General features: G+C 52.9%; 2 protein-coding genes across 4 annotated transcripts; one reads left to right on the top strand and one right to left on the bottom strand.

Moving 5' to 3' along the window:
• Window positions 1-112: 112 nt before the first annotated feature.
• On the bottom strand, window positions 113-9,305 carry NFKBIB (NFKB inhibitor beta). Of its 2 annotated transcripts, none has more exons than XM_004776205.3 (6): window positions 9,039-9,305; window positions 2,670-2,775; window positions 2,257-2,590; window positions 1,404-1,492; window positions 1,054-1,314; window positions 113-260 (listed from the first exon to the last, which is right to left on the bottom strand). In XM_004776205.3, the coding sequence occupies exons 1-6, from the start codon at window positions 9,215-9,217 to the stop codon at window positions 165-167; spliced, it is 1,065 nt and encodes a 354-aa protein (XP_004776262.2). In that variant the 5' UTR covers window positions 9,218-9,305; the 3' UTR covers window positions 113-164. The 2 variants fall into 2 exon arrangements, with proteins under 2 accessions (XP_004776262.2, XP_012903072.2); XM_013047618.2 differs by having other exon boundaries at window positions 2,257-2,383.
• Window positions 9,306-9,535: 230 nt separating this feature from the next.
• On the top strand, window positions 9,536-26,294 carry SIRT2 (sirtuin 2). Of its 2 annotated transcripts, XM_004776218.3 has the most exons (16): window positions 9,536-9,686; window positions 10,531-10,577; window positions 13,576-13,624; window positions 13,864-13,977; window positions 16,367-16,408; window positions 16,569-16,675; window positions 16,797-16,853; window positions 17,189-17,257; window positions 21,848-21,977; window positions 23,745-23,804; window positions 24,063-24,118; window positions 24,247-24,323; window positions 24,407-24,458; window positions 25,181-25,251; window positions 25,374-25,440; window positions 25,561-26,294. In XM_004776218.3, the coding sequence occupies exons 1-16, from the start codon at window positions 9,671-9,673 to the stop codon at window positions 25,720-25,722; spliced, it is 1,176 nt and encodes a 391-aa protein (XP_004776275.1). In that variant the 5' UTR covers window positions 9,536-9,670; the 3' UTR covers window positions 25,723-26,294. The 2 variants fall into 2 exon arrangements, with proteins under 2 accessions (XP_004776275.1, XP_004776274.1); XM_004776217.3 differs by lacking the exon at window positions 10,531-10,577 and having other exon boundaries at window positions 9,546-9,686.
• The last annotated feature ends 115 nt before the right edge of the window (window positions 26,295-26,409 follow it).

Below are 26,409 nucleotides of genomic sequence, written 5' to 3'. Positions count from 1 at the left end.
ACAGGGACCCAGGAATAAACTGAAAGACTGGGAAGGCGACCGTCGGTCTAGTCTCTGGTTATCAGAAGCGGGATTTTATTAAACTGGAAACTCTATTAACAATGAGGTCAGATGGTGTCATCAGGGAGAAGTTTATTAAACTGGAAACTCTATAAACAATGAGGTCAGACGGGGTCATCAGGGAGAGGTTTTGAGGCTGGGGTAGGAGGTAGCCGGTTTGGGCTCTGGCCACTGTGGACCACGATGTCGTCGTATTCATCCTGGGGGCAGAGGGGGGGCAGGCACGGGCTCAGGCGGCTGTCACCCTGCCAGCCATCCAGTTTCTCCCGCCCACCCTGGCAACTGGGTCTTGCCTGGAAAAGCCCAAGTTCCCCCCACTCAAATCCCCCGCTCCTGGTTTGCCACCCACCACATTCAAGGTCACGCATGTTTTCCCACAGCCTGCCGGCTGCACAGGCTCCAGCTCTGCTGCTTTGCTGGACCTTCGGCAGCCGCAGCCGCTGGGGCCGCCCCTCCTCGGGTGCCTCCCTCTGCCCCTACCCAGACTCCTCACACCCCCACCCCCAGGCTTGTCCCCTACCCTCCCCCCCTGGGGTAGTGTCTCTGCTGCCTGGATTCCCCCAAACAACCTCCTCACTGCTGGCGCAGGTCTTTCCCGGCTGTCACCAGCATTGGGATCACTGCTGCCTGAGGTCAGGTTCCTGCCGCCGTCAGAGTTCTCCAACTCTTCCTCTGCACAGTCACTCCCTACGCTGTCAGCCACTGCTGCCAACCACTGCCATTACGGGTCACTCTGACCGACATCTTTTCTCTAACTCTGCCTGAGTTCTCATTCTGGCTTTGCCTTAGGTTTCTCAAACACCACTCCCCGCCTGCTCCCCGCCAGCCCTGTCCAGGGCTCCCCAGACTGCTGACAGCCCTGGAACCGCTGCCTGAGTTCTCTGACCGCAGCGGCCTGGGGTCAGTTTCACTATGCTGCCTTCTCCCCGCTTCCCACCTGCCCGTTTACCCTGACCCCCCAGCTGAGACACCCAGTCTTTCCTCCTGACTCACGCCCTCGTCCCCGCTGTCACTGTCGCTACTGCTGCTGCAGGGGCCAGGCCTGTCGTCCTCATCCTCGGGCTCAGGGGCTCCATGTGCACGGAGAAGGCGGGCGAGGATGGGGTTGGGCCGGAGCATGGCACTGCCCAGTGGGGTGCGGCCGCCATACATGCGGGTAGTGGGGTCGGCACCTGCCCTCAGGAGGAGCTCCAGGACATCGGCGGCTTGGGCCTCCACTGCCAAGTGTAGGGGGCTCCGGCCACAAGTGGGCTCCTGTGAGGAGCAGCAGAGAGGTCAGGGAGGCCCTGGCCCACTCTGAGGGACAATCTGCCCTGCCACACCTTCTCCCTAGGGCAGCTCACCAGTTTGTTGAGGTCTGCTCCAGCCTCCCGGAGCAGCCGAACCATCTCGGCATCTTTGTGGATGACAGCCACGTGAAGTGGGGTATGGCCTGGGGACAGAGTGACAGGTGTCAGACAATGGGGGTGGGCCCAGGCCCCAAATGCCAAGGTCCTAGGGGAGGGCTTCTTAGCGTGAGTTTGGGGTCCAGCTCCTGAATTCCTGGGTAAGTCAAAGAGGCAAGGGCACCCCCCACTGCCTAAGTCTTGATTGTCTGGAACTTGCTGGCGACAACAGTGCCTGACTTTGGAATGTCTGGGGCTTATAGGTGAAGAGCCTGGGGGCTTTGGACAGTTAGCCTGGATCTTGGGACTGGGACAGTGAGTCTCTGGTCTTTATTTTACAAAGGACCTGGACCCCCAGGAAGATGGGATCTTTTTTCCCAGGAGGCCTGGCTGAGGGCTGTCCCGGAACCCAGTGTAAATCTCTGGGAACCTGGGCCTTGAGTTCCCTCATCCTGTGTAGACTAGGACCTATGGTTTCGGTGGCAGGGGGCAAGGTCCAGAGTGAGCTGTGCCTTCCAGCTGGGGAACCTGGGCCCAACAATAGGATCTTAGTAGTTCTAGGCCTATGGGTGATGGGTCTGGATCCTAAGTGGTCTTGGGCCTCCACGTGGTCCAGATACTGAATCCCACAAGACCGAGACTGTCAGTAATCTGGAGCCTCAGGGGGAGCCTTTCCTCCTGCCTGGGTCCCTGAAGCCTCAGTATTATTTCCCAAGGGGCTGGGTCTTGAGTCAGGAGAATCGAGCCCAGTGCCCAGCACTCTCACTCTGCTCAGGAGCCCAGGCCCTGCCCAGTGACTGGGAACCCTCACCCTCATAGTTCTCAGCCTCCAACTGCAGCTTCCAATCCTCCTCACTCTCTTCATCTTCCTTCTCCGAGTCGGGTTCGGGGTACAAGGTGACAGGTGGGCGGTCGGCATCAGAGGTGCAGTCAGGGCCCTGAGCAAGGTAGGTGTTGGGGGCTCCCCTGGCGCACCGGGGACGGGGCTGGAGAAGCACGCGAGCGCAGGCATGTGCCCTCATGCGACAGGCCAGGTGCAGCGCTGTGTGTCCCCCACGCTCCGCCACGTGCAACCCGGCACCCGCCGCGTACAACTTCTCCACTGTGGACGCCTCCCCCAGGATGGCTGCCAGGTGAAGGGCTGTCTGCAGGGGCAGAGGGCAGGGGTTAGGGGTTGCACTGAGAGCCTGGCCCCAAGCCCTGTACTGGCCCTGGGTGGCTCACCTGGCCCAGGTCATTCTGCAGGTCTAGGTACTCGGTGCCAGCTGCGAAGCCTAGGAGGAAATCCAGGAAGGGCTCGTGCTGATGAATCACCGCCAAGTGCAGTGCCCTGAAGACAAAGACGGGGAACAGAGGACAGAGGTGAAGTACCCTGGGGCACCTGGATGGAACAGTTGGTCAAGCATCATGGCTTCGGCTTGATTGGTTTCGGCTCAAGTCATGATCTCAGGGGTCGTTGAGATCAAGCCCCAGGTCGGGCTCTGTGCTCAGCGCAGCGTCTGCTTGAGATCCTCTCTGCCTCTCCTTCTGCCCCCCTACTCATACTCCTTCATTCCACCAGCTAAGCCAGCCAGGCGCCCCCAAAAGGACGATTTTAAAATGAAAAGAACATCAGTGAGCTATGGGACAACTTCAAGCAGTCTGATAATATTTGAAACTTAAGTCCCTAAATGGAGGTGGGGGATAGAAAAGAAACATTTGAAGAAATAACATCTGGGAAATTTTCCAAATTTGATGAAAACTATAAACTCATATATCCAAGAATGAGAAATATTTTTTTAAAACTATGTCAATGGGACACCTGGGTGGCTCAGTCCGTTAAGCATCTGCCTTCAGCTCAGGTCATGATCCCAGGGTCCTGGGATCGAGTCCCACATCGGGCTCCTTGTTCAGTGGGGAGCCTGCTTCTCCCTCTGACTCTGCCTGCAGCTCTGCCTGCTTGTTCTCTCCCTCTCTCTCTCTGACAAATGAATTAAAAAATAAAATCTTAAAAAAAAAAAAAAAAACAACTATGCCAAGGCCCAACGTAAAAATCCTGTTCAAAACCAATGATGAAGACAAAAATCTCAGGGGTGCCTGGCGGCTCAGTCGGTTAAGCACCCAACTCTTGGTTTCAGCTCAGGTCACAATCTCAGGATCGTGAAATTGAGTCCCTCATCAGGCTCCTCACTCAGCATGGAGTCTGCTTGAGATTCCCTGTCTCTCCCTCTCCCTCTGCACCCCTCCCCACCCAGCACTTGCTTGTTCACTCTCTCTCTAAAATAAATAAAGTCTAAAAAAAAAAAAAAAAAAGACAAAAATCTCAAAAGCAGCCAGAGAAAGAGATACTTCAAGTCAGAAAAATAAAAATAAGGATGATAGCAGATGTCCTATAAGAAATAAGGCAAGGGAACACACTGGAGCAACCTCTTTCAAGTATTCAAAGACAGTCAATCTGGGATTCTGATTTTTTTTAAGATTTTATTTATTTATTTGACAGAGATCACAAGTAGGCAGAGAGGCAGGCAGAGAGAGAGGAAGGGAAGCAGGGTCCCTGCTGAGCAGAGATCCCCATGCAGGGCTCAATCCCAGGACCCTGAGATCATGACCCGAGCCGAAGGCAGAGGCTTTAACCCACTGAGCCATCCAGGCGCCCTGGATTCTGATTTTTTTTTTTAAGATTTTATTTATTTATTTGTCAGAGAGAGAAAGAGAGAGAGAGCGAGCACAGGCAGACAGAGTGGCAGAGGGAGAAGCCGGCTCCCTGCAGGGCAAGGAGCCCAATGTGGGACTCGATCCCAGGACGCTGGGATCATGACCTAAGCCGAAGGCAGCTGCTTAACCAACTGAGCCACCTAGGTGTCCCTGGATTCTGATTTTTTAAAGTAGACTCCATACCCCATGTGGAGCCCAACTTGGGGCTTGAACTCATGACCCTGAGATCAGGACCTGAGCTGAGATCCACAGTTGGATGTTTCACTGACTGAGCCATGCAGGCGCCCCTCAACCTAGAACTTTTTTTTTTTTTTTTAAGATTTTATTTACTTGAGAGAAAGAGAGTTGAGTGAGAGAGAGAACAGGAGTAGGGGTAGGGATAGAAGGAGAGGGAGAAGCAGACTCCTTACTGAGCAGGGAGCCCAACACGGGGCTTGATCCCAGGTGCCCCCGACCTAGAATTCTTTAACCCAGCAAAAATATCTTTCAAAAAGATAAATAATGATGCTTTCAAGTATACAAAAGCCAAAGGAACTTATTGTCAGCAGACCCACATCGCCAAAGAAAGGTCAAAGGATATCTGTGAGCGAAAGGAAAATGACATGACACAGCAATTAAGGGCCTACATAAAAGAAAAATTAACATAAAAATAGTAACTTTTGGGGTAAATATGGAAGATTTTTGCTCGTTATCTAAGTCTCTTTTTTTTTTATGTAAGTGACTTTAGAAGGTAATTTGAAAAAAATACTTGAGTGTTTAAACAAACTACTAACAATGTACAGTGGAGTTTATCCCACACGTAAGTAAAATGTAGGACAATAACATAAAGGCCAGGACAGGACAAATGGAAATATACACTTCTAAGTTTCTTTTAGCTTTTACCCTATGCGAGGTGACACGGTGTCACTTCTAGGCAGAACATAGTAAGTTGAAGCCATACAGTATATACCACAAAGCAGAGGTCAGCAAACTTTTTCTGTAAAGTGCCGGATAAAGATGTTAGGCTTTGTGGATCCTACAGTCTCTTTTACCTACTCAGCTCTGCAGCTGTGATACAAAAGCAGCCACTGGCAGCGTGTACATGGATGAGCAGGACTGTATGCAAAATTGCATTTGTGGAGTCTGAAAGGTGAATTTCATGTCACTTTCAGTTGCTGCAAATATTCTTTGCTTTATTCCCAGCCATTTAAAAATGTAAAAACCGTCCAAAGCTTACAGCCATACAAAAGCAGGTGGCTGGCTAGATTTTTGCCTGGAAGCCAGTTTGCCAACCATTTAAACAACAGAAACAAAGAGTTAAAGCTAATAAAGCTGGGGACTCCTGGCTGGCTCTGTCGTGTGATTCTTGAGCTCAGGGTTGTGAGTTCGAGCCCCATGATGGGTGCAGAGATTATGTAAAAACAGTACTGTAAGGGGTGCCTGGGTGGCTCAGTCAGTTAAGTGTCAGACTCTTGATTTTGGCTCAAGTCATCTTCTCGGGGTTGTAAGATCACACCCTGCATGGGACCCTACCCTCAGTGGGGAGTCTGCTTGAGATTCTCTCCCTTCCTTTCCTACCCCACTAAAATAAATAAAATAAAAAATAAAAATAAACAAAATCTTTAAATAAATAAAGCGAAAATGAGCTAATGAAAGAATACAATGTGACAAAACTTACAGATTCCAAAAGAAGGCAGAAAAAGAAGAAAAGGTAAACAAAGAAGAGGTATTAAGTAGAAAATTAGCAGTAAGATGGTAAACTTAGGCATAACTGTATCAATAATTAAATTAAATGTAAGTGGTCTAAACATTCCAATTAAAAGGCAGAAATTGGGGGCACCTGGCTGGTTCAGTGGGTTAAAGTCTCTGCCTTCGGCTCAGGTCTTGGTCCCAGGGTACTGGGATCGAGCCCCACACCAGACTCTCTGCTCAGCAGGGAGCCTGCTTCCCTTCCCCTCTCTCTCTGCCTGCCTCTGTCTACTTGTGATCTGTGTCAAATAAATAAATAAAATCTTTTTTTAAGAAAGGCAGAAATTGTTAGACTGAATAAAAAAGCAAAGCCCAACTATATATGCTCCCTATAAGTAACACCCTTTAAATATAAGTATTAACAGATGGGTTAAAAATTAAAGGGTGGGGGGGGGTACCTGGGTGGCTCAGTGGGTTGGGCCTCTGCCTTCAGCTCAGGTCATGATCCCAGGGTCCTGGGATCGAGCCCCGCATCGGATTCTCTGCTAGGTGGGAAGCCTGCTTCCCACCCGCCCCCCCCCCCTGCCTCTCTGTCTACTTGTGATTTCTCTCTGTCAAATAAACACATAAAATCTTTTTTAAAAAAATAAAACAAACAAATAAATTAAAGGGTGGGAAAAGATACACCATGCTAATACCAGTCAGTCAAAAGAAAGCAGGAGTATTTTAATATCAGACTAGATTTTAAAGAAAGGAATATTACCAGGTATAGAGATACCTAGTATCTCTATCATAATGATAGAAAGGTCAATTAAGCAAGAGAACACATATGCCCTATTAAGAGCATCAAATTACACAAAACAAAACCTGATGGAACAACAGCAAAACAGACAAATCCACAATGACTGCTGGAGATTTCAATGGCCCCCTTCAATAACTAATAGAACAAGAAGACAGAAATCATCAGCAAGGATATATAAAACCGCAGCAAAGCTATACGCCAATAGGACCTCTAATGGACATTTAGAGAACACTACAGCCCACAACAGCGGAATATCCATTCTTTTCAAGTGCACACATAATCTTCGCACTGTAGAACTATTCACAATAAATTTAAGAGGTTCAAGTCATACCAAGTATGTTCTCAGTCTACAATGGAATTAAATTAAAAATCAATAAAAGAAAGACATTTGGAGGACTTTCTAAGTATCTGGAAGCTAAATAACATATTTCTCTCTCTCTCTCTCTTTTTTTAAAAGACTTTATTTATATATTTGGCAGACAGAGATCACAAGTAGGCAGAGAGGCAGGCAGAGAGAGGGAGAAGCAGGCTCCCTGCTGAGCAGAGCCCAATGTGGGGCTCGATTCCAGGACCCTGAGATCATGACCTGAGCTGAAGGTGAAGACTTAACCCACTGAGCCACCCAGGTGCCCCTCTTTTTCTTTTTTTTTTTTTTTTTTTAAGATTGATTTAGGGGCATCTGGGTGGCACAGTTGGTCAGGCAACAAACTCTTGGTTTCAGCTTGGGTCATGATCTCAGGGTCATGGGATCGAGTCCCATGTCATGCTCCATGCAAAGCCTGTTTGGGTGCTTCTCTCTCCCTCTTTTCTGCCCCTATACCCCTCCAAATAAATAAATAAATCTTAAAAAAAAAAGATTATTTATTTTGTAGAGAAAGAGAGCATAAACAGGAGGGGTAAAAGCAGAGAGAGAGAGAATCCCAGGCAGACTCCACACTGAGCACAGAGCCCAGTGGCAGTGGTGGTGGGGGGCTCATGCCAGGACCCCGAGATCACAACCTGAGCCAAAACTAAGAGTCTGACACTCAGTCAACTGTACCACCCAGGTGCTCCTAAATAACATATTTCTAAATAATCCATTGGCCAAAGAAGAAATCAAAAGAAATTACAAAGTATCTTGAATTAAATGAACATGAAAACACAGCACATCAGAATCTGTGAGAGACTGGCTAAAGCACTACTATGGGAAATTTATAGCATGAAACACCTATATTAGAAAAGAAAGTCTCAAAATGATCTCAGCTCCCACCTTAGGAAACTAAAAAAAAAAAAAAAAAAGAATGAATTAAACCCAAAGTAAGCAGACGAAGGCAATAATGAAAATCCGAACAACAGAGATCAATGAAATAGAAAGCAAAAAAACATTAAAAGAAATTAATGAAACCTAAACAGGGTCTTCAAAAAGATCATTATTTCCTGAGTGCATCTTATAGGTCAAACACTGTTTAGTCACTGTGGATAGAACAGTAAACGTTATACACAAAAAACCCCAGTGCAATTCCTCATGGGCCTTTACATCTCTTGTTCCTTCTACCCAGAGAACTAGTCTACTCCCCCAGCTAATCTACGGGTCCCGTTTTGGTGCTTTATTCCTTCCCCCAAAGAACTTACTACCTTCAGACACACCATTTTTCTGCCTTTCTTATATGATGTTTTTCATTTTTCTTTGTTTCTTCTTTTCCTTTATCTTCCTTCTCACTTTGTGTCTGTGTCTTTCTTTCTTTCCTTCTTCTCTGCCCCTTTCTCACATTCCTTGTCTCTCCTCTTTTTCCCTACCCTCTGTTCCTTCCCGTCTGGCAGTTTGTCTGTCCTTCTGTCTTTATACCCACTCTAGAATGTAAACTCTACAAGGGTGTAAAGTTTTTGTCTGTTTTCTTCACTGCTTTATCATGGCACCTAAAACAGGTGGTAGTGTTCAATAAGTATCAAACAGCTATTAGTCCCTGCTATCCTGGAGCTTACATTTTCTCTTTGAATGTAAGATCTGACGATCAGTGCTCAGAGGGTAGAATCTTAGAATCAAGGCCAAGTATTAATTTTGGAAATCTAAGTTCAAGGTGCATAAACCAGCAGCTAAGGATCAAAGATCCTATTAGGAGGTAGGAGGTCAGGAGGGGTCTGTCTGAACCACAGCTCTAACAAAAGTCTCAGGACTAGGGCCAAGGAGATCAAATCGAGTTTTGGGATCAACGGATAGGGAGCTCTCCGAAACAGTTCAAGAAAGGAAGGTCAGAGAAATTAAAGGTTTAGGGGCAGAGTTGGATAGGAAATTGGTTTTACTAAAGGTTAGGATTGGGGGTTAGAGATCAGAAAGTCGAGCATACGAAGTTAGATTTAGAAGTGAAAGGTTAGGAAGCCGGGATCAGAGACTAATAGGGAATCAGACGTCGGATCCTAGAGCCCGGTTTGGCAGCCTAAGTTTCACTCACGTGTCCCCATCCTCACTGACGTAGCCGAAGACGAGGGGCGCCCACGACAGCCCCGGCCCCAGCTCGGCGCCCAACCCCGGTCCTCCGGGTGCTGATGCGTCCGGGCCCAGAGAGCCCAGGCCGCTGTCGCACCATTCGTCGGCCTCCGGCGCTTTCCCCAAGCACGCGACCCCGGCCATGGCCCCCGAAGCCTCAGGGGCCCCAGCGGCCGCGGGCCTGTAGCTAGGCTCTGCCTGGAGCCCCAGCGCTTCCGCCCTACGGGGAATTCCCCAACACTCCCCCTTAACTCAACCAATCAAAGTGAGCCAAAGAGTATATGCCCCGCCCGCTTACCATACTGTGACAAATCAGAGTATTCAGATGGACTGCAGCTCTCTACCCATTCACACATTTTCCGGGCGCCCTTTACCAACATGGCTGCCTGCGCGGAGCACTCTGGGACTCGTAGTCCGGCCCTCGCGTGTCTTCTTAACCTAAGAGCGGCCTGAGCCAGTCGCTATCGAGAGCCTGTACGCCTCCTTGATGATTTCTGGGAGTTGTAGTTCTTTGCCCTATCTCTGCCCCTCCTGTTTCCGGTGCCGTCACGGGACAGAGCAGTCGGTGACAGCCCCGAGGGCCCCCGCCCCGCGCCCATGGCCGAGCCGGATCGTGAGTCGGGGGCCCCGGTGGGAGGGTCGGGCCGGGCCGCGCCGGGGCCTGGCTGAGGGCTGCAGGCCCCGGGGCCCGAGGACGGGCATGGTGGGGCTGGAGACTGGGGCCGCATGGAGGGGAGTGGGATTCGGGGCAAGGTTGGGAGGGGGGGTGTCGTTGCTAAGTGATCCATCTTGCTTGGTTGGTGGGTTTCTGGGTCGCGAGCTTTTAAGTGTCCGTTTGCCACGTCCCCCAAGATCCTAATGATCGCGTGTTTCTCGCACCTTGGTTGCTGAGGACCCTCGTTGCTAAGGACTTAGGTTGCCGCGGACCCGGTTGCTAAGGGTACCTGGTTGTTAGGGTACCTGTATGATGCTAGGGAACCCCTGGTGCCCCCCTCCTATCTCTTCCCTCTAGTTCCTGTGCCCCTCCTGAACATGCCATCCCCACTGCGCCTCCTCTCCTAAACTTGTCTCTACTCGGAGTATTTTCTTATATCCTCTATTCCTTTTTAAACTTTCTCTGTTAGTAAACCTAACCCTCCCTGCACACACACACACACACACACACACAAACACTATTTCCTTCCTCACTTCTAAGTCTTCCTCCATGTCCGGTATGCTTTGCTTTCTCCTGCCTCTCCTAAACCTTCCAGTCCCAGCTTCCTTGTCCCTCACTGACCACTTCTGACAGCACTGTTTACTCTAACGTGGTCTGCTTTCCCCATCCCTTCTCTCCCTCCCAACCCAGTGTAATTAGCTTGATGGGCCTTCTTGCTCCCTGCCCCTCTGCTTTGAATACCTTCATTCCCACTTAACCATGCCCCCCACTGTAACCACATCTGCTCCCCCTCCTCCCCCAGCCTCTGACCCTCTGGAGACCCAGGCAGGGAAGGTGCAGGAGGCTCAGGTGAGATTTGGGGAAGGGTGGAGGGAAGGAGAGAGATGGGACTTGTTCCCACACCTCACACGGGGTGGGGGGGAGGTGGCAGAGGGGAGACAGTCACCCCAGGGCCCTAAGCTCACTGCCCCAGTCCCTTGCCCCAACTCCTGGTTCAGTCTCCTGGGGAATGGTGGATTCTGGGGACTGTCGGGGAAGGGTGTGCCCTCAACTTCAGGCCTGCCCTCCCAAATTCTTCTCTTTCCTTGCTCCCTCCCCGTATCCTTTCGGAACCTCATTGATGCTGGGCATGGAAGAGAGGGGCATCCGATTTTGTCTCTGAATGCACAGATCTCACAGACAAGTGACTGGAAATGACCCTCCAGGGTGATTACGAAAGTAGCTCAAGGCAGAGTAAACTTTGTGGGGTCACAGAGGCTCTGGCCAATCTGTTCCCTGAGTGAATCCACAGGCTGGCCTAGGAGTCAGACTGTGGTGCAGACACCTCACAGTAAGTGAAGAATGACTTAGAATTGTCTTATGCAGTGTGACAAATGGCATTCCACGCAGAGTGTACAGGTTGTGTGAAGACTAGAGGGCACAAAGGGTGTGGTGTGGTCAGTAGCCTGGTGGCTGGGGGTGGTTAGTTAATTGTAGCTGAGGTTAGCATTTATTGAGTACTTATTCCAGCCAGCTCCTCTGCTCGGGTCTCTGTGTACATTTCATTTCATCTTCCCAGAATCCCTTGCAGGGGGCAAGGTCTACTGGGGCCATTTTACAGATGAGGAATCTGAGGCAGAGCTTTTAGGTAACTTGTCCTCTATCTTCCTCACCTCTTCTGCCCTTGCTAGAAGAGCAGGGACTGTTTTTGCAACCCAGGGCACTCTGCAGGTTGCCTTCCAGAAACTTCAGGAAGAGGTAGCCAGGCTGCCTCACAGAGACCTGAAGGCCCCACCAGCATCTCTAGGTCCTGCTACAGCCAAGTTGCTCCCACATGCTGGGCAGGGCCCTCAAGTCCTTCCACAGAGCCTCACTGTCTGCAGTCTGAAAGGATGCCAACCCCCCCACCCAGAGATGCAAGATCGCCATTCAGATGTAGGGCAGCGTGGAAGCTGAGAGGAAGGCCCCTGACAGGTGCACAGCAGGGCCACCCTGAGGGTCTGAAAGCTCCCTTTTGGGCTGGGATTTCTCCCTCGCCTGGCTCCGATGGCTCAGCCACTCTCACAGAGAAAGGTTTAATGTTAAAAAGGGATCCTCAGTCCCAGAAAGAGAGATTTGAGGGTGTAAATTGCAGCATTGTCTGTGATAGGGCAACACTGGAAACAGCCCAAGTGGCTGTCAGTAAGCGGGTTAAATGAACTATGGCTCATCCTTACAATGTAACACTACAGCCTTACAATATAACACTATGTAGCTTTTTTAAAGGAGGAGGTAGATCTATAGTATATTGTTCTGCGGAAGAGGCAAGGTGCAGTGTTGTACCGTGGCACGGACCCATTTCTGGAAAATGAATGAGTTTTGTATGCAGAGAAAAAATCTAGAGTCATTACCACTGTACTGTGAATGGTGGTTATCGTGACAGGGGTGGGTGAGGGAACTAGAGGCAAGTGTCTCAAGTCACACGTGGTCTCATGATCAAAGTTTTTACAAAACCTATGGAAGAGCAATTTAAAATTTTTAAATATGTTTGGAAGAGTGGTTCCTATTCCAAAAGGCTTGAAACCAGAGCAGAGAATAATTTGGGGGAGGAGTCTTAAGCAGGAGACTGCATTGGTCAGAATTGTGCTTTTGTGAGGTCCACTGCAGGGCCCAGCCCTGGTGTAGTGCACAGTGAGTATCCATCATTCAGTGGTGGATAGTTCTGGAGCTCCTGTCAGGGCCAGGCCCTGTTCCCGGCACGGGGTGTCCACCGGTAAACACGAAAACTCCCTGCCATCTTGGAGCTGACATTCCCAGTGGTGATCTGATGGTTATAGACTGGAGAAGCCAGTGAGAAGGGCACTTGGAGCAGAGGGCAGGGTGGGCTGACAGAGCCAGGCAGTCACCTGGAGGGTGGTAACATCCATTGGGGTGGAGGCCGAGGCTGAGAGCTTAGGGAGGACAGGGCCCCCAGGGGGAGGACTGGCTGGACCAGGTAGAGCTCTGGGGAGGAGACATATTAGGGCAGGAGGGCGGGTGAGGGAGACAAAGACTGGGGGACAGAAGCCAGACTGAGATAAGACCTAGGAGGAAGGACAGGTTTAGGAGAGATGCTATGACCAAGATTGAGATGTGGTGGGAGAGGGAGGCCAGGGGTCACTTCAACAGAGGTATCCAGAAGGCTGCAGGAGTCCCAGATCTGGGGCTAGGAGGTGGCATTATCAACGCCTAACCCAAGACCATTGGCACAGATGAGGCAGCTAGCCCAGGAAAAGTGGAGAGAGGAAGTAGGAGGGCGAGGGCAGCACGGAGTCTCAGATCTGCAATCTGGGAGCCTGGCCGAGGGGAAGAGTAGATAATGACAGGGAGGGGTTGGAAAGGTGGAGCCCAGGGCTTCAAGAAGGAGGGCTAAGGGCCCCAGGGTGAGGACTGGGGCATTTCCACTGGGGTTATTCATAGAAGTGACTTTGATGAGGAGGGCAGCAGGCCCACACTACAGGGGACAGGTGGGGATGCAAGGCAAAGACATGGGACACCAGGCACTTCTGACACTTACCCACTGGGTGCCCCTTGGAGCGCCTCCCTTAGGCTAATGCTTCATGTCAGAGAGCCCTCTGAGGCAGTGCCATATCCTCTGAGCTCCATGTCCAAGATGAGGGCCATCAAACTCAAAACAGCAAAGAACATGAGCTCCTCAGGAGCAGTGGGACCACGTGTCCAACCCATGCAGCCCATCCCAGAGCCTGCACACTGTCCCCCGACCACCCCTCTCTTCCTTGGGCCCACTTCCAGCCAGAGCCTTTCCCCCAAACCCGGGTGCCATCCTCCTCTCTCTTCCCTCGCTAATCCCACTTCTGGGGCCTGGCCACCCCACCCCAACCCCTTCCAGGACTCAGATTCAGACTCTGAGGAAGGAGCCACTGGCGGCGAAGCAGAGAGTGAGTATCTTCCCTGGGAGTGGGGTTCTGGGGGAGCAATTTAGGGCAGGGATGTATTTGCTACCCCTCACCTCCACTGAGGGTGACATTCTAAGTATGTCTGTTGGGTGCAATGCCAGCACCTAGAGGACCCTGACTGTGGGAGGGTGGGGGATCCCAGGGTGGACTGGGGCACTCAGGGCCCCAGGGCTCCTGGGCTGAACACCCACCCTCCTGTTCTCTCTTTGCTTTTTGGCCAGTGGACTTCCTGCGGAACTTCTTCTCCCAGACACTGGGCCTGGGCACCCAGAAGGAGCGTTTGCTGGACGACCTGACCCTGGAAGGGGTGACCCGCTACATGCAGAGCGAGCGCTGTAAGTCCCTGCCCTGCCTTTCACCACTTGCCCTGCTCCTGGCCCCATGTGACTTCTCAGCTGCCACCACTTGAACCGTCACACCTTTTGCTACCAAGTAACAAGAAACCCAACTCCCACCGGCTTAGGCCAAAAAGAGAGCATTGACCCTGTAACTAAAATCCAGCATTAAGCATGGCTGGATTCAGAAGCTTCCGTGTTGTCAAAGATCTTAACCCCCTCTGGCGCCAGTTTTCTGCGTGGAGGTGAAGGAGGCTCCTGGTGGTACCACATGTCAGTTCCACTAGCCTAGTATCTCCTTCCAGGGGTTCAAGCGAAAGGGCAGAGATCGCGCGCGCCCCAATTGGGCCAGGTTGGGTCACACTTCTACCACAAACCAATCACCTGTCTATCCCTGATTGGCCAGACGTGGGTCACACCTCTATTGCTGATTGGCCAGGCCTGTTTGACAGACTGAAGACGCTACCAATAATAATTACCCCAGAACGTGCCTAGGGGGTGCAACCCAGGAACAGAGAGGGAAATGCCCGGAAGAGGGGCCGGGAGGAGAGCAAGAGCCGCGTGCCCTGGGACCACTATTACCGGAAGTGTGTTTTGGAGTGCTGTGTAGATGCCTCTCTACTAGGTCACCATGTCATTTCTATTTCTTGCTGAAAATTGAGGTCACCAGAGTCTGAGAAACCGGGCCCTCAGCAGTCCTCAAGTAGAACAATTGACCCTTTGAGGGTCCTGAACAGCCTTTTGTTGAGGACGTCTTCTCCCATTTCCCTGTCCTCCAGCTGCTGCCGGCTCCCTGCTCAGGCGTCCAGGCTTGCTGCCCTGAGCCTCCCACTCTCCCAGGCCAGGCCGGGCAGCTGTCTGCAGACATCTCCTCCCCAAAGAGAGCACAGGCAATGGCCGCAAAGCTCTGGTTCTTTCCGTCCTCCCACACTTGGGTTTTAGGACAGTGGGCTCACGAGGCTGCCCGTGAGGGGCACAGTGAAGAACGACAGCTGACTGAGCCCTCACCATTTGCCAGGTGCTGGGCTAGGCTAGACGTCCTCTCCTTCAACCTTCACACTGTACCTATGAGGTTGTCACAGGAGTGGTGTGGACAGAGGAGGAAGTGGAGGCACAGAGAGGTTGGGACTCCGTGCAGGGTCACACAGCTGGCAGGAGGCAGTCAGGACTCCACCCCAGGCTTCCCTGAATCCAGAGCACACGGTGCCTCCTGTGTGGCCCCAGCTAGCTCCAGCTGGGCCTAGCCCAGTGGCAACCCCGAGACAAAGCCAAGGGCTTCATCCCCCTTGCTGTCCTCCTTCGCATGGGATGCCCCAGAGGTCCCCAGTTCAGGGGCTTCACACTTGGGGCTGGCCATCAGCTGATGGGCAGATGCCTGGGTCCCACATAGCCAGGCTGCCCAGCAGGTGCTGATAAGACAACAGAGCTATTTCCGCACAGCCCTGAATGTTTGCAAAGTGATTCGACTCCTACCACACCTTCCCATCCTTTTTTCTGAAAGCCAGGAGAAAAGCAGAGGAACAAAGTGCTCATACGCGTACAAACCCTGGGTCTCAAGAGGTACAATTGCCTCAGAGAATAATAGCAGACACATATGTAGTGTTTGCTCAGTGCTGGGCTCTGATCTAAGCTTTACACGAATGAATTCATTCTCTCGACAGCCCCATGAAGCCATATGTAATTATGCCCATTTAACAGAGCAGGAAGCTGGAACCCAGAGAGGGGAGCTGAACTAAGACCCCCCCCCCGTCATGCCCCCATCCGCCAGCCCCAGCTGGTGAGCAGGAGAGCTAGGATCCAAGCCCTCTTATCTACCGGCTTTCACTGGGTGAGAGCCAAGAGGGGCAAATCTTTGGTCTTCACCAGAAAATGATCAGACTTCCAGTGGCTGGTGTGTGTTTGATTATAGAGGAAAGGAATATGCTGAAGGAACATGCTAGAAATAGATGGTCATTCAAGATTGTGTCCAAAAGGTGAGGTTAGGCCAGAGATTTTTCCCAGTGATCTGTAGCTCTTCCAGGGGAGACCCCCACCACCACTGCCCAGCCTTCTCACTAAGAGCTCATGTGTTTTTGTATAGATCTAGGAGGGGAAACTTCTCTCCAAGTGGCCTTTTCTCAAATCTGTCCAAGTTGGTATAATTTGAAACCGTCATTTCCTTGTCCCCCTCTGCCACCAGTTGACTGCATGATCCTTCCCCTGTCTGAGCCTTGGTTTTCTCATCTGTAAAGTGGGGGTGTTAACCTCCCCTTCCCCCTGAGATGATTGGGAAGACCATTCATGCATCTGAAATGCTGGCACGGAGGAAACGACATCGGGGGCTGTGATGGGTGCTGTTATTTGGGGGCCGAGCATACTGTCACGTGATGCAGAAACTCCTCTCCTCCAGGTCGCAGGGTCATCTGTTTGGTAGGAGCTGGGATCTCCACATGTAAGTGCCTCCCCTCCCTCCTCATAGCTACTCCCACATTTGGGGACCCCCTTACAGGGACTGGAGGTAGCCGTGTCTGTGCCTTTGATGGGGAGGGATTGATGGGGTATAGATGGAGGTCCCTGACCCATTGCTCCACACCTCACCCCCTGGCCCACAGCTGCCGGCATCCCTGACTTCCGCTCCCCATCCACCGGCCTCTATGCCAACCTGGAGAAGTACCATCTTCCTTACCCAGAGGCCATCTTTGAGATTGGCTACTTTAAGGTATGTGCTCCCCAGGCAGGAAGGTCTGTAATGGGGAGGGAATGGGATTGCCTGACTCCCAACTCTCAGTTCACCAGGGGCATCTGGGTGCCCACCTGCCCTCTGGCTCTCTCTCCCACAGAAACACCCAGAGCCCTTCTTTGCTCTCGCCAAGGAACTCTATCCTGGGCAGTTCAAGGTGAGCTTTCTTGCTGGGCACTCAGGAAAGCTTGGGGGGCAGCAGGCATGGGAAAGGCTTCTTCTGGGGCTCTTCAGACAAATATCCCATGATCATAAAGGACATGGGCTCCGGGCCACGAGGGTCCATGTTCTGGTCCCTCATTTCCTACTCTTGTGACCTTGAGCCTCAATTTTCCCATCTGTGAAATGGGGCCAGTGATGCTCCCGAGGCCAGTGTGATGAGTCCATGATGTAAAAAAGCCAGAGTGTCTGGAACACTTCCTGGCATGAGGCAATGTGCAGCAAATGGGCTCTGTCACGATGGGCACTGTTCCGCTTGCCCCCCCCTTCCAGCCGACTGTCTGCCACTACTTCATCCGCCTGCTGAAGGAGAAGGGGCTGCTGCTGCGCTGCTACACGCAGGTAGGCGGCCTCAGGCTCCCTGGGGGTCGGGGGAGGGCTGGCCGTGTGCATCCTGGCATCCCTGGGGCCTGAGAGCCCAGGCCGCTGAGTTCTTGCTGTGTGACCTGCAGGGAGCCCCTGCACCTCCCCTCAGCCTCAGTTTCCCCTTCCCCTTCCCCTCAGCCGCAGTGGCCAGAACAGTTTGGCCTTTCAGGGCCGCACGTCTTAGGGGCTACACTTTGCACAGTAGATTTCCGGGTTGGTTAGGGTTTTTAGCAGATGGCCACGGGGTAACTGGCTCTGGCAAAATCAGTACACCACACCCGTTTCCCAGCGGGCGGATGGAGAGTCTCAAGAAAGGGGCATCTTTTTGACATTAGGCAAAGGGCTTGCGTGTGCCACGGGCCTTGGCTCGTACATGTCAGGAGCTGAGCCGAGGGCCTTGCCCTGGGGCTCTCTGGCAAGGACGGCTCACATCGTGGGTTTCTGGACTAGTCGACAAGACGTTTCCAGCGTCTTACACCCCTCACTGTAAAAGCAGTCGGTGCCCCTACCTTTGTTTTAGGAATGTGTGTTTTATGAATGCAGATGAATACATGAAATTGAAATTACAAGGCGTCAGTAACAGTGACATCGTGCTGTAAATGATCCCTCAGGGCGCTCCTCGGGGGGCCCAGTCTGTTGAGTGCCCAACTCTTGGTTTCTACTCAGGTCATCGTCTCAGGGTGGTGAGATCGAGCTCTATGCTCAGAGGGAAGTCTGCTTAAAATTCTTTCTCTCCCTCTGCCTCCGCCTTTCTCCTCCCTGTGTGCTTGCACTCGCTCTCTCTCTCTCTCTCTAAAAGAAATAAATGTTTTTTTTTTTTTATGATACCTTAGAACCCAAAATTAAAAAAGAGAGAATACTTGACTATAACTGGGCATTCTAACATTTTCTTCCTGCACCTGGCAATTTGGAGCCTGCCAGCCTGGGAAGCCGCCACCAGGGGGAGGATGAATTTCTTCCTAAGTACTGATTTCTCAAATGGGGGCAGGAGTCCATTGCCTAGGACTGGTGGTGGTGGCCTGAGAAAGGACAGCCTCTTCTTTCCAGGAGGAGCTCCCGCTCAGGATAAACCTAACCTTTCTTCCCAGAGGCCATTTTATCCACAGGACGTGGCTCAGACATGATAAACACAGCTTTCTCCAAGCCAAGGGCCCCCCTGTGCTTGATTCCATGAAATCCACACCGCAGCCCTGCTACTGTCATCTTCTGTCACAAGTGTTTACCCAGTGTAGGCCCTGTGCCAGGCCCTGCTGGCGGCGACATCCCTGCCCTCCTAGAGCTGACAGTCTGCTGTGGGGAGAGAGAGACAGTGGACATGATGGGTAGGAAGCAGAGCTAGGGGGTCATGATTAAGCAGGAGAGGGAATTAGAAGTGTTGCGGGGGGTGCTGTTGTCAACAGGTATCGGGGAAGGTCTCACTGAGAAGTGCGCGTTTAGACAAAGACCTCCAGGAGGGGACAGAGGGAGCCACGGTATCATCTGGGGGGAGAGTGTGTTCCAGGCAAAAGGAACAGCCAGGGCAGAGGTCCTGAGGTGAGACTGTATTTGGCTCAAGTGAACAGAGAGGACAGCAGGATAGAATAGGGGGGTGGGGGGGACAGGGACTAACTATGTGGGGTCTTGGGGCCGCAGGAAGGGCTAAGTGAGAGGGAGCCACAGGAGGGCTCTGAGCAGGGTGGAATATGACCTGACCCAGGGGTCCCCCTGGCTGCATGTCCAGGACCTACTGGGAGTGGTGAGGAGGGGGGCACAGAGACCAAGGAGGAAACTGCCCTGACGGTGGAAGCAGATGGGTCGCTCTTCTGGGAAGCGAGTGTCCCCTCCTGGCAACAGTGACTGTGCAGCTTTAACTGCACACGCATCAGCAAAACGGCTGATGACAGAAAACAGACAACCGTGGCGGGAGTGAGGGGAGAAGCATTCCCCTCTCATGTTTCAAGACACCATTTTGTTTTGTTTTCTCCAAACTTGTCACCCTCTCCGTCAACCTCAGTCACTTTTTGAGTCACTGACCCAGTTTTCTGGAACACCCTGTCTTCACCTCTTTCCGGATTGTGATGGTGTTGCACTTCTGGGGCCGTGTACAAGAGCTGTTTTTATCCCCAGATGCAAGTCTCCGTCCAAACACGTGAACAGTTCCCTGTTCGCTCAAGCCCCTGCGATCTCCACAGCAAAGCGGCTTCTAAATATATTCATAGCATTTAGCCTACACGTGGGGCTTGTACTTGACTTTCTGCCACTTAACTCCCTGTGTGGAAGACTCTTCCATATCCACACCCACATAGCATCTTCCTACCCTCCCTCCTTCCCTGCCTGCCTGCCTGCCTTCCTCTCTCTCTTCTTTCTTTTCTTTTTTTTTTTTTTTTCTTTTCTTGATTTTAAGTAACCTCTCCACCCAAAGTGGGACTCGAACTCCCAACCTCGAGATCCAGAAACGCACGCTCTAGGGAGTGAGCCAGCCAGGCACCCCCAACTTCATGCTTCTTCAAAGCTGCTGTTGCCTTTGTGTCCATCAGGGGGACACTGTGTTTTGAAACAAAAAGGGAGCCATGGTTTAAAAAGCAAGGGATTTCCGTTGACAATCGGACTTCAGTCTCCTCCTGCAGATTGAGAAGAACTGCCAGCCCTCCTACCCCCACCCCGGGCAGGGGTTGGGGGCAGTGAGCACTGGGCCGGAGCTGGACAGTGCTCACCCTCACCTTGCCCTGCTTGCTGCCACACACCCAGGGAACATGTCACTGTACCACCCTGCATTCATCACCGCCTGTCCTCTAGGAGAGAGCATCCTGGGGCCGTACTCCCCAGCCCCCAGCTTCCCTCCCTAGAAGCCCCTATTGTTGCTGGCTTCTCCTATCACCTTTATTTTTGTTTTAAATATTTTATTTCTTTATTTGACAGACAGCACAAGCAGGGAGGAGGGGCAGAGGGAGAGGGACAAGCAGACCTGCTGAGCAGGGAGCCACATGTGGGGCTTGATCCCAGGTCTCCAGGATCATGACCTGAGCTGAAGGCAGAGGCTTAACCCACTGAGCCACCCAGGCATCCGTGTATCGCCTTTCAAAATAGTGTATACACCGGCAAACAAATACACACCTTCATATATAGCTTTGCTACCACCTTTGTTCTCCTGTGCCTTTTAATCTCTTGAAGGGATCATTTCCATATCAGGACATGTAGGACAGCCTCATTCTTTTCCCATTCGAGGTTTTTTATTTTTATTTTTTTTTTTTTAAAGATTTTATTTATTTATTTGACAGAGAGAAATCACAAGTAGATGGAGAGGCAGGCAGAGAGAGAGAGAGGGAAGCAGGCTCCCTGCTGAGCAGAGAGCCCGATGCGGGACTCGATCCCAGGACCCTGAGATCATGACCCGAGCCGAAGGCAGCGGCTTAACCACTGAGCCACCCAGGCGCCCCATTCGAGGTTTTTTAAATCAGAAGTGGCCTCAGAACAACAGAGGCAGCTTAGTTTTTTGTGTGTGTGTGTTTTTTTTACACACTATTTAATTATTTGCATGCACACTGCTTCCTCACATGTGAGCAGGGCCATAGACTGAGTCAAGTAACAAAGGCAAAACTAATGCGGGGTTGGGAGAGGAAGAGCTCCAGAGAGAGTCTGGGAACAGTGGCTCTTGTCTGCACGTTTGGGGAACAAGCTGATTGCTGGCAGGGAGCGGAGACAAGTGCTTGGGGCCGTCTGCCCCTGAAAGAGAACCCTTTTGGTTGTGCATGGAGCTCAGGGAGGCCGTGCCAGGTCAGCTGTGGGCTGCACATGACCCGCCATCTCGGGGTGGCGTCTGGCCGTGTGCTGCGGGCTCCGTCAGCTCCATCAGCACCTGTCTCTGCAGCATTCCTCACGGGCAAACAAAAGCTGCTCCCGGGGGGCTGCGTGCTTTAAGAAAAATGAGAGAGCACATATGTCAATGTGGAAGGGAAGAATAGTCCTGCTGGTTTAATGAGGAATCTATCCGTGTCTTAAAAGAATGCCAGTGAATGTGCCGTCTGTGAAAACAGACCACAGTAAGACACCCAACTGCTGATTACGAAAACAGTGATTGAAACCAAATAAACCCTCCCGATTCACTTATTTCTGTTACGGCTCAGCCAGGGGTGCCACAGACAGTTGTGCAGGTTGGTTACTGCACAAATGCCACATCCGAGGGCGCTCTTATTTCCAACAGAGACATTATAGGCTTCCCCATCAGTGCCATCAAAATTTCTGGCAGGTGGCTCTAATGTCATGTGGTCCTAACAAAAACAAATTTTCTGAGAAATGGAAACAAAGTGGCCCAACTATGCAGAAACACTCCATCTGGGCTGACAGTGGCAGTGGGCCTGGGCTCACAGATGTATGGCTTTGGGCCCCACCTTTAACCATCTGTGACTTTTCCACTTGGTCGGCCCCCCCTGAGAGTGAGCAGAGGGGTTTATAGGCACACCCGGCCCCCTTGCTTCTCCCTCCCTCCCTCCTCCCTCTCTCCCCTTTGTTTCTCTTCGCAGGGCCCTGCTCTGCCTTCTTTCCTGGTTGCCTCACTCCTGAGCCTTTTCCCTCTGTGTCTCCCCCCAGAACATAGACACCTTGGAGCGAGTGGCAGGGCTGGAGCCTGAGGACCTGGTGGAGGCCCACGGCACCTTCTACACCTCGCACTGCATCAGCCCCCTCTGCCGGCGGGAGTACTCGCTCAGCTGGATGAAGGGTGAGGTGCCCAAGGTCATCCACGGTCATCCATGAGGGCAGGCCTCGTGGGTGCCCCGTGTCTGCTCCCTGGGGCCTCCAGGTGGTGGGCACCCGTTCCGTCCCACTCTGTGGCTCTTTTTAGCTGCTGACAGCAGCGCCCTGGAGACCTGAGGCAGCGGGCAAGATTCACTGCTCCGACACCACCTCCCAGCCAAGGTATAATGGAACCAGGTCCCACACCCCGTCCAGCCACACACAGAGACGTGTGTTGGGATAGAGGCCACCAGAGTATCCCACAGTCTGTTCTGTGAGGTCATAAGGCCCCAGCTCTTAATCCTGTGAGGGGCTCTGACCTTACCTTGCACAAGGGGGCCCGCAAGGGCAAACCCAACTACCTTCGAATCCAAATGTGCACTGTCCAGTATGGCGGCCACAACCGCATATGGCTCTTGGGCACTGACAGATGTGCCCAACAGTACCAAGGACCAGAATTTGTAATTTTACACCATTTTTAGTAATTTCAATGTTAAAAGCCACACACAGCTGGGACGACCAGATTGGACAGGACTGTGTGAGAGCCACGGGGTCCAAAGGCCCGTGAGTCAGAGTCCGTGGAATGTGAAGCTGGACACAGGCCTGGTTCGGGGATGAAGGCTGGGGGCCCTCCCTAGGGGTGCAGACAATAGGGCTTGTTAGAGTCACTGTCCTGGTTCACGGAAGGGCAGAGAGTCCAGAAAAGGGGGAAAAGAAAAGTCAGCCAGTTTTTTCTCAGAGGCCAGTGAGAGGCTTGTCTGACGTCCACTGTACTGCTCAGAAGCCCCGCGTTTCACCCTGGCAGGCCATTCCTGACATTCTTTGTGCTGATCTCACAAAGCCTCCGGTGTCCTGTGTCCGTGTGAGACAGGGACAGCTTCGGCGTTTGCGGTGGGGCCTCCGGGGGGGTGGGGGGTGGCCTTCTGCTCAGATGCCAGCTGACCGCTGCTGGGAGAGGCTTCCGAATAGCTCAAGGGCACACAGCTGGGGGGAACGGACCACGAACACCACCCCATTGTGTGCCCCTCCCAGCGACAGCGCCTGTAGCCGCCACACACTCTCCACCACTGTCAATGCCGTCAGGTTTTTAAGGACATTACAAATGGCACAACAGGGCTCTGTATGTGTCTGCTGAAGGAATGAATGAAGAGTTGAACAAAGGAGCTCATATTCTGTGGGTTGGTTGCAAGAGACAGAATGCTTTTCAAGATTCCTTAATCAATAAGCAATAAGGAGTGTGATTGTCATAAGACCAGGGGCGTGTGTGTGTGTGTAGGTGTCTGTCCCAGAACCCAAGGATGGGAAGCAGCTGGGCCTGCGAATGTATCCCAGGATCGTCTGCAGAGTCTTCCCTTTCTCTGACACCCGGCCTGGGACTCACCAGGCCTCTCCCCCACAATAAAATAGAGCCGTCCCGCAAGACCCACTGGGAGAGCTTTCCTGCCCAGGTCGGGGGTTGCCGAGATCCAGTTACCCCTGCAAAGGGCAAACGCTTACTCATTCACCTGTTCTTTTGTTTATTCTTTAAGTCATTAGCCGTAGCCTTGTGCTCGGAGCCACCCCCGGAATCCTGGGGAGGGTGGGGGGGTGGGCGGAGAGGGAGGACAGCTTTCCAAGAAGGGCGAGCAGGGCAAACACCCCAGGGAACCCCCTGACTGAGGTGTGTTCGTGGACAACGAAGGCTGGCCGCAGCCCCAGGCCCCAGCCCAGAGTCACTTACCTTCTTCTCTCCCTTCCCCTTCCCCATGCCCAGAGAAGATCTTCTCAGAGGTGACTCCCAAGTGTGAGAAATGTCACAACGTGGTGAAGCCTGGTGAGCCTCGGGGCCAGGGCCCAACCCAGAGAGATTTGGGCTGGGACCCCCACCCCTCCACGAGCCCCTTCCCAAGAAGGCCACCCTCCCTCCCTGACCAGTGCCCCAGATCTGTCCCTACCGCTCCACTGCTCCCAGCCCTCAGGCCTGCCTCTGCTCCTGCCCTGTCTCTCATTCTCTCTCTCTCTCTGACCCTGCCTCTACCTCCCGTTTCACCTTCTCTTTCTGTCTCTGTGTCTGTCTGTCCCCCTGCCTCAGACATCGTGTTCTTCGGCGAGAACCTCCCAGCAAGATTCTTCTCCTGCATGCAGTCAGTAAGTGGCCCTGGGCCCCCCCACGTGGGGGCAGATGGCCTCCCCAATTAGCTGCAGATGGGGTGTTGGGAAGCAGCCCAGCCCCCACCGAGCCCCTGGAGCCCTCACTGGCCACGCCCCCCTCACAGGACTTCCTGAAGGTGGATCTCCTCCTCATCATGGGCACGTCCCTACAGGTGCAGCCCTTCGCATCCCTCATCAGCAAGTAGGTTGGGACGGGGCGGGGGCGGGGGCTGGGGACCGGGGGAGCCAGCACAGGTCCTCACCGCCGAGCTCGCCATCCCTCAGGGCACCCCTCTCCACCCCACGCCTGCTCATCAACAAGGAGAAGACTGGGCAGGTGAGTTGGCTTTTATTTGAGCCCCCCTCTGATTTTTCCTCCTCTTCTTCCTCACAGGGGTCCCACATTCCCTTTCACTGGGACCCCCAACTCAGAACCAGGAGTTCTAGAATCCAGATTCCAGGTCACCTGGACTCTGGTTCTACAGGCATCTGGGTCACTTGGGACCCTTCTGAGCAAGGGACAGAACCCAACTCGAAGCGACTTAAGCCAGGATTGGAATGCTGTGCTTTGTGCGAGGGAAGAGTCGGGGCAAGCCGGACCCAGGGCTCGCAGCCCAGCATCGGGAGGCGCCCATTCCTGCTTTCAGCTCTTTTCCTGAGGTGGCCTCGCTCCCTCATCCCTGGGGAGGGATGGTTCCTCGAACAGGCCAAACATGCCATGGGCCAGGCACTGTTCCAAGCACTTTGTTTTATTTATTTATTTTATTATTTTAAGTAGGTTTCAGGCCCAGCATGGGGCTTGAACTCAACCCTGAGATTAAGAGTCATGTGCTCTACTGACTGAGATGGCAGGTGCCCCTAAGTACTTTCTAAGTATTCACCCACTGATAGTACCCTGCTAGGAGCAGTTTGGTGATGGCCTCCCACTCTACAGATAAGGAAACTGAGGTTCAGGGAGGCCAGGTCACTTGAGTGAAGTCACAGAGCAGGGAACAGAGCCAGGCTACCTGGTCCAGGGTCTGTGTTCTGAGCTGTCCCCCCCGCCCACCACCACCACAGACTGACCCTTTCCTGGGGATGATGATGGGCCTCGGAGGAGGCATGGACTTCGACTCCAAGAAGGCCTACAGGTGAGTCCTGGGCCTGCATGGGTTCCAGCTGAAGTGGGAGGGAAGGCGAGAAGGCACACTGAGTGGGAAGGGCAGGCAGGGGCCGGGGACAAGCCCGGGAGCTCTGACTCTCCCACCCACAGAGACGTAGCCTGGCTGGGTGACTGTGACCAGGGCTGCCTGGCTCTTGCCGACCTCCTCGGATGGAAGGTAAGGAATCTGGGCCACCCCATCCCACCTGGAGCCCCACCCCTAGACCCCTGCCCCTCAGATCCTCTGACTCCATGATGTTTGGTGACCTCTGACCTCTGTGAACTTTGCCCCCTGCAGAAGGAGCTGGAGGAGCTCGTCCGGAAGGAGCATGCCAGCATTGACGCCCAGGCAGGATCGGGGAGCCCCAGCCCCAACCCCAACACTTCAGCTTCCCCCAGGAAGTCTCCACCTCCCGCCAAGGAGGAGGCCAGGACCTCAGAGGGAGAGCGGCCCCAGTGACAGCTGTGGCTCCTGGGCAGAACTCTCGCAGAGCCCCCACCAGCCCTGGCCCCCTCTAACTTGCAACTCTTGTCTGGGGAGCTCAGAACGTTTCCCCAGTCTCTTAACCACCCCCAAAACTGAGGTCCCGCCCCCTGACCCTGGCAAACCTCTAACAGCACCCAGGAGCCGAGGCCTGGGCAGCCGGGCTGTAACAGCCCGCAGTCTCTAACCACCCACTGGGATGGGGGTCAACTGCTAATCTCTAACTGCTCCAAGGGCCAGGACTGCTTCTAAACTTCTAACTGTTCCCGACAGGGGCCCCAGGCCTCCCCAGGGCTCTCCATGTCCTCTGCCACTCCTAAGGGCCTGTGCCCAGGGTGGCCAAGTCTAACGTACCCTGGTGGAGTGTGGGCCCTCCAAACCTAACATCCTCTGTGGGGAGCTGAGCCTGAAGGTCTCCAGAGTCTGGGCCTCCCACTCCCAAAGTGGGTGCTGGACCTGTTCCCTCTGGGACTCTTTTCCCCTGCCGGGAGGGGCTAACAATGTTGCTCATTGGAGACAAATTAAAAACAAAAACAACTAACAATCAACTGTCCAGCCTCCCTGTTCCTTTCTGTGGGCACACAGGGAAGCAGCTGGAGGGAGGGGGTCCAGGGAACCAGAACACCAGGCTCTTAGGAGAGAAAGCCAAGGGTGTTGACAGGG

The sequence above is a fragment of the Mustela putorius genome, unplaced genomic scaffold, assembly GCF_011764305.1.
Source record: "Mustela putorius furo isolate JIRA1106 unplaced genomic scaffold, ASM1176430v1.1 tig00000196_pilon_pilon_pilon, whole genome shotgun sequence".
NCBI classification, from domain to species: domain Eukaryota; kingdom Metazoa; phylum Chordata; class Mammalia; order Carnivora; family Mustelidae; genus Mustela; species Mustela putorius.
Note: the sequence above shows the minus strand (reverse complement) of the source record. Positions and strands in the feature narration are given on the sequence as shown.

Excerpts from the sequence above, each read along its gene's own strand:
- NFKBIB (XM_004776205.3), bottom strand. The coding sequence starts at position 9,217 with ATGGCCGGGGTCGCGTGCTTGGGGAAAGCGCCGGAGGCCGACGAATGG. Across the intron at positions 2,591-2,669 it reads TGCAGAATGACCTGGGCCAG|ACAGCCCTTCACCTGGCAGC; the intron begins GTGAGCCACCCA and ends CTGCCCCTGCAG. Across the intron at positions 1,493-2,256 it reads GGAGGCTGAGAACTATGAGG|GCCATACCCCACTTCACGTG; the intron begins GTGAGGGTTCCC and ends CTCTGTCCCCAG.
- SIRT2 (XM_004776217.3), top strand. The coding sequence starts at position 9,561 with ATGATTTCTGGGAGTTGTAGTTCTTTGCCCTATCTCTGCCCCTCCTGT. Across the intron at positions 16,676-16,796 it reads TTGAGATTGGCTACTTTAAG|AAACACCCAGAGCCCTTCTT; the intron begins GTATGTGCTCCC and ends TCTCTCCCACAG. Across the intron at positions 16,854-17,188 it reads TCTATCCTGGGCAGTTCAAG|CCGACTGTCTGCCACTACTT; the intron begins GTGAGCTTTCTT and ends CCCCCCTTCCAG.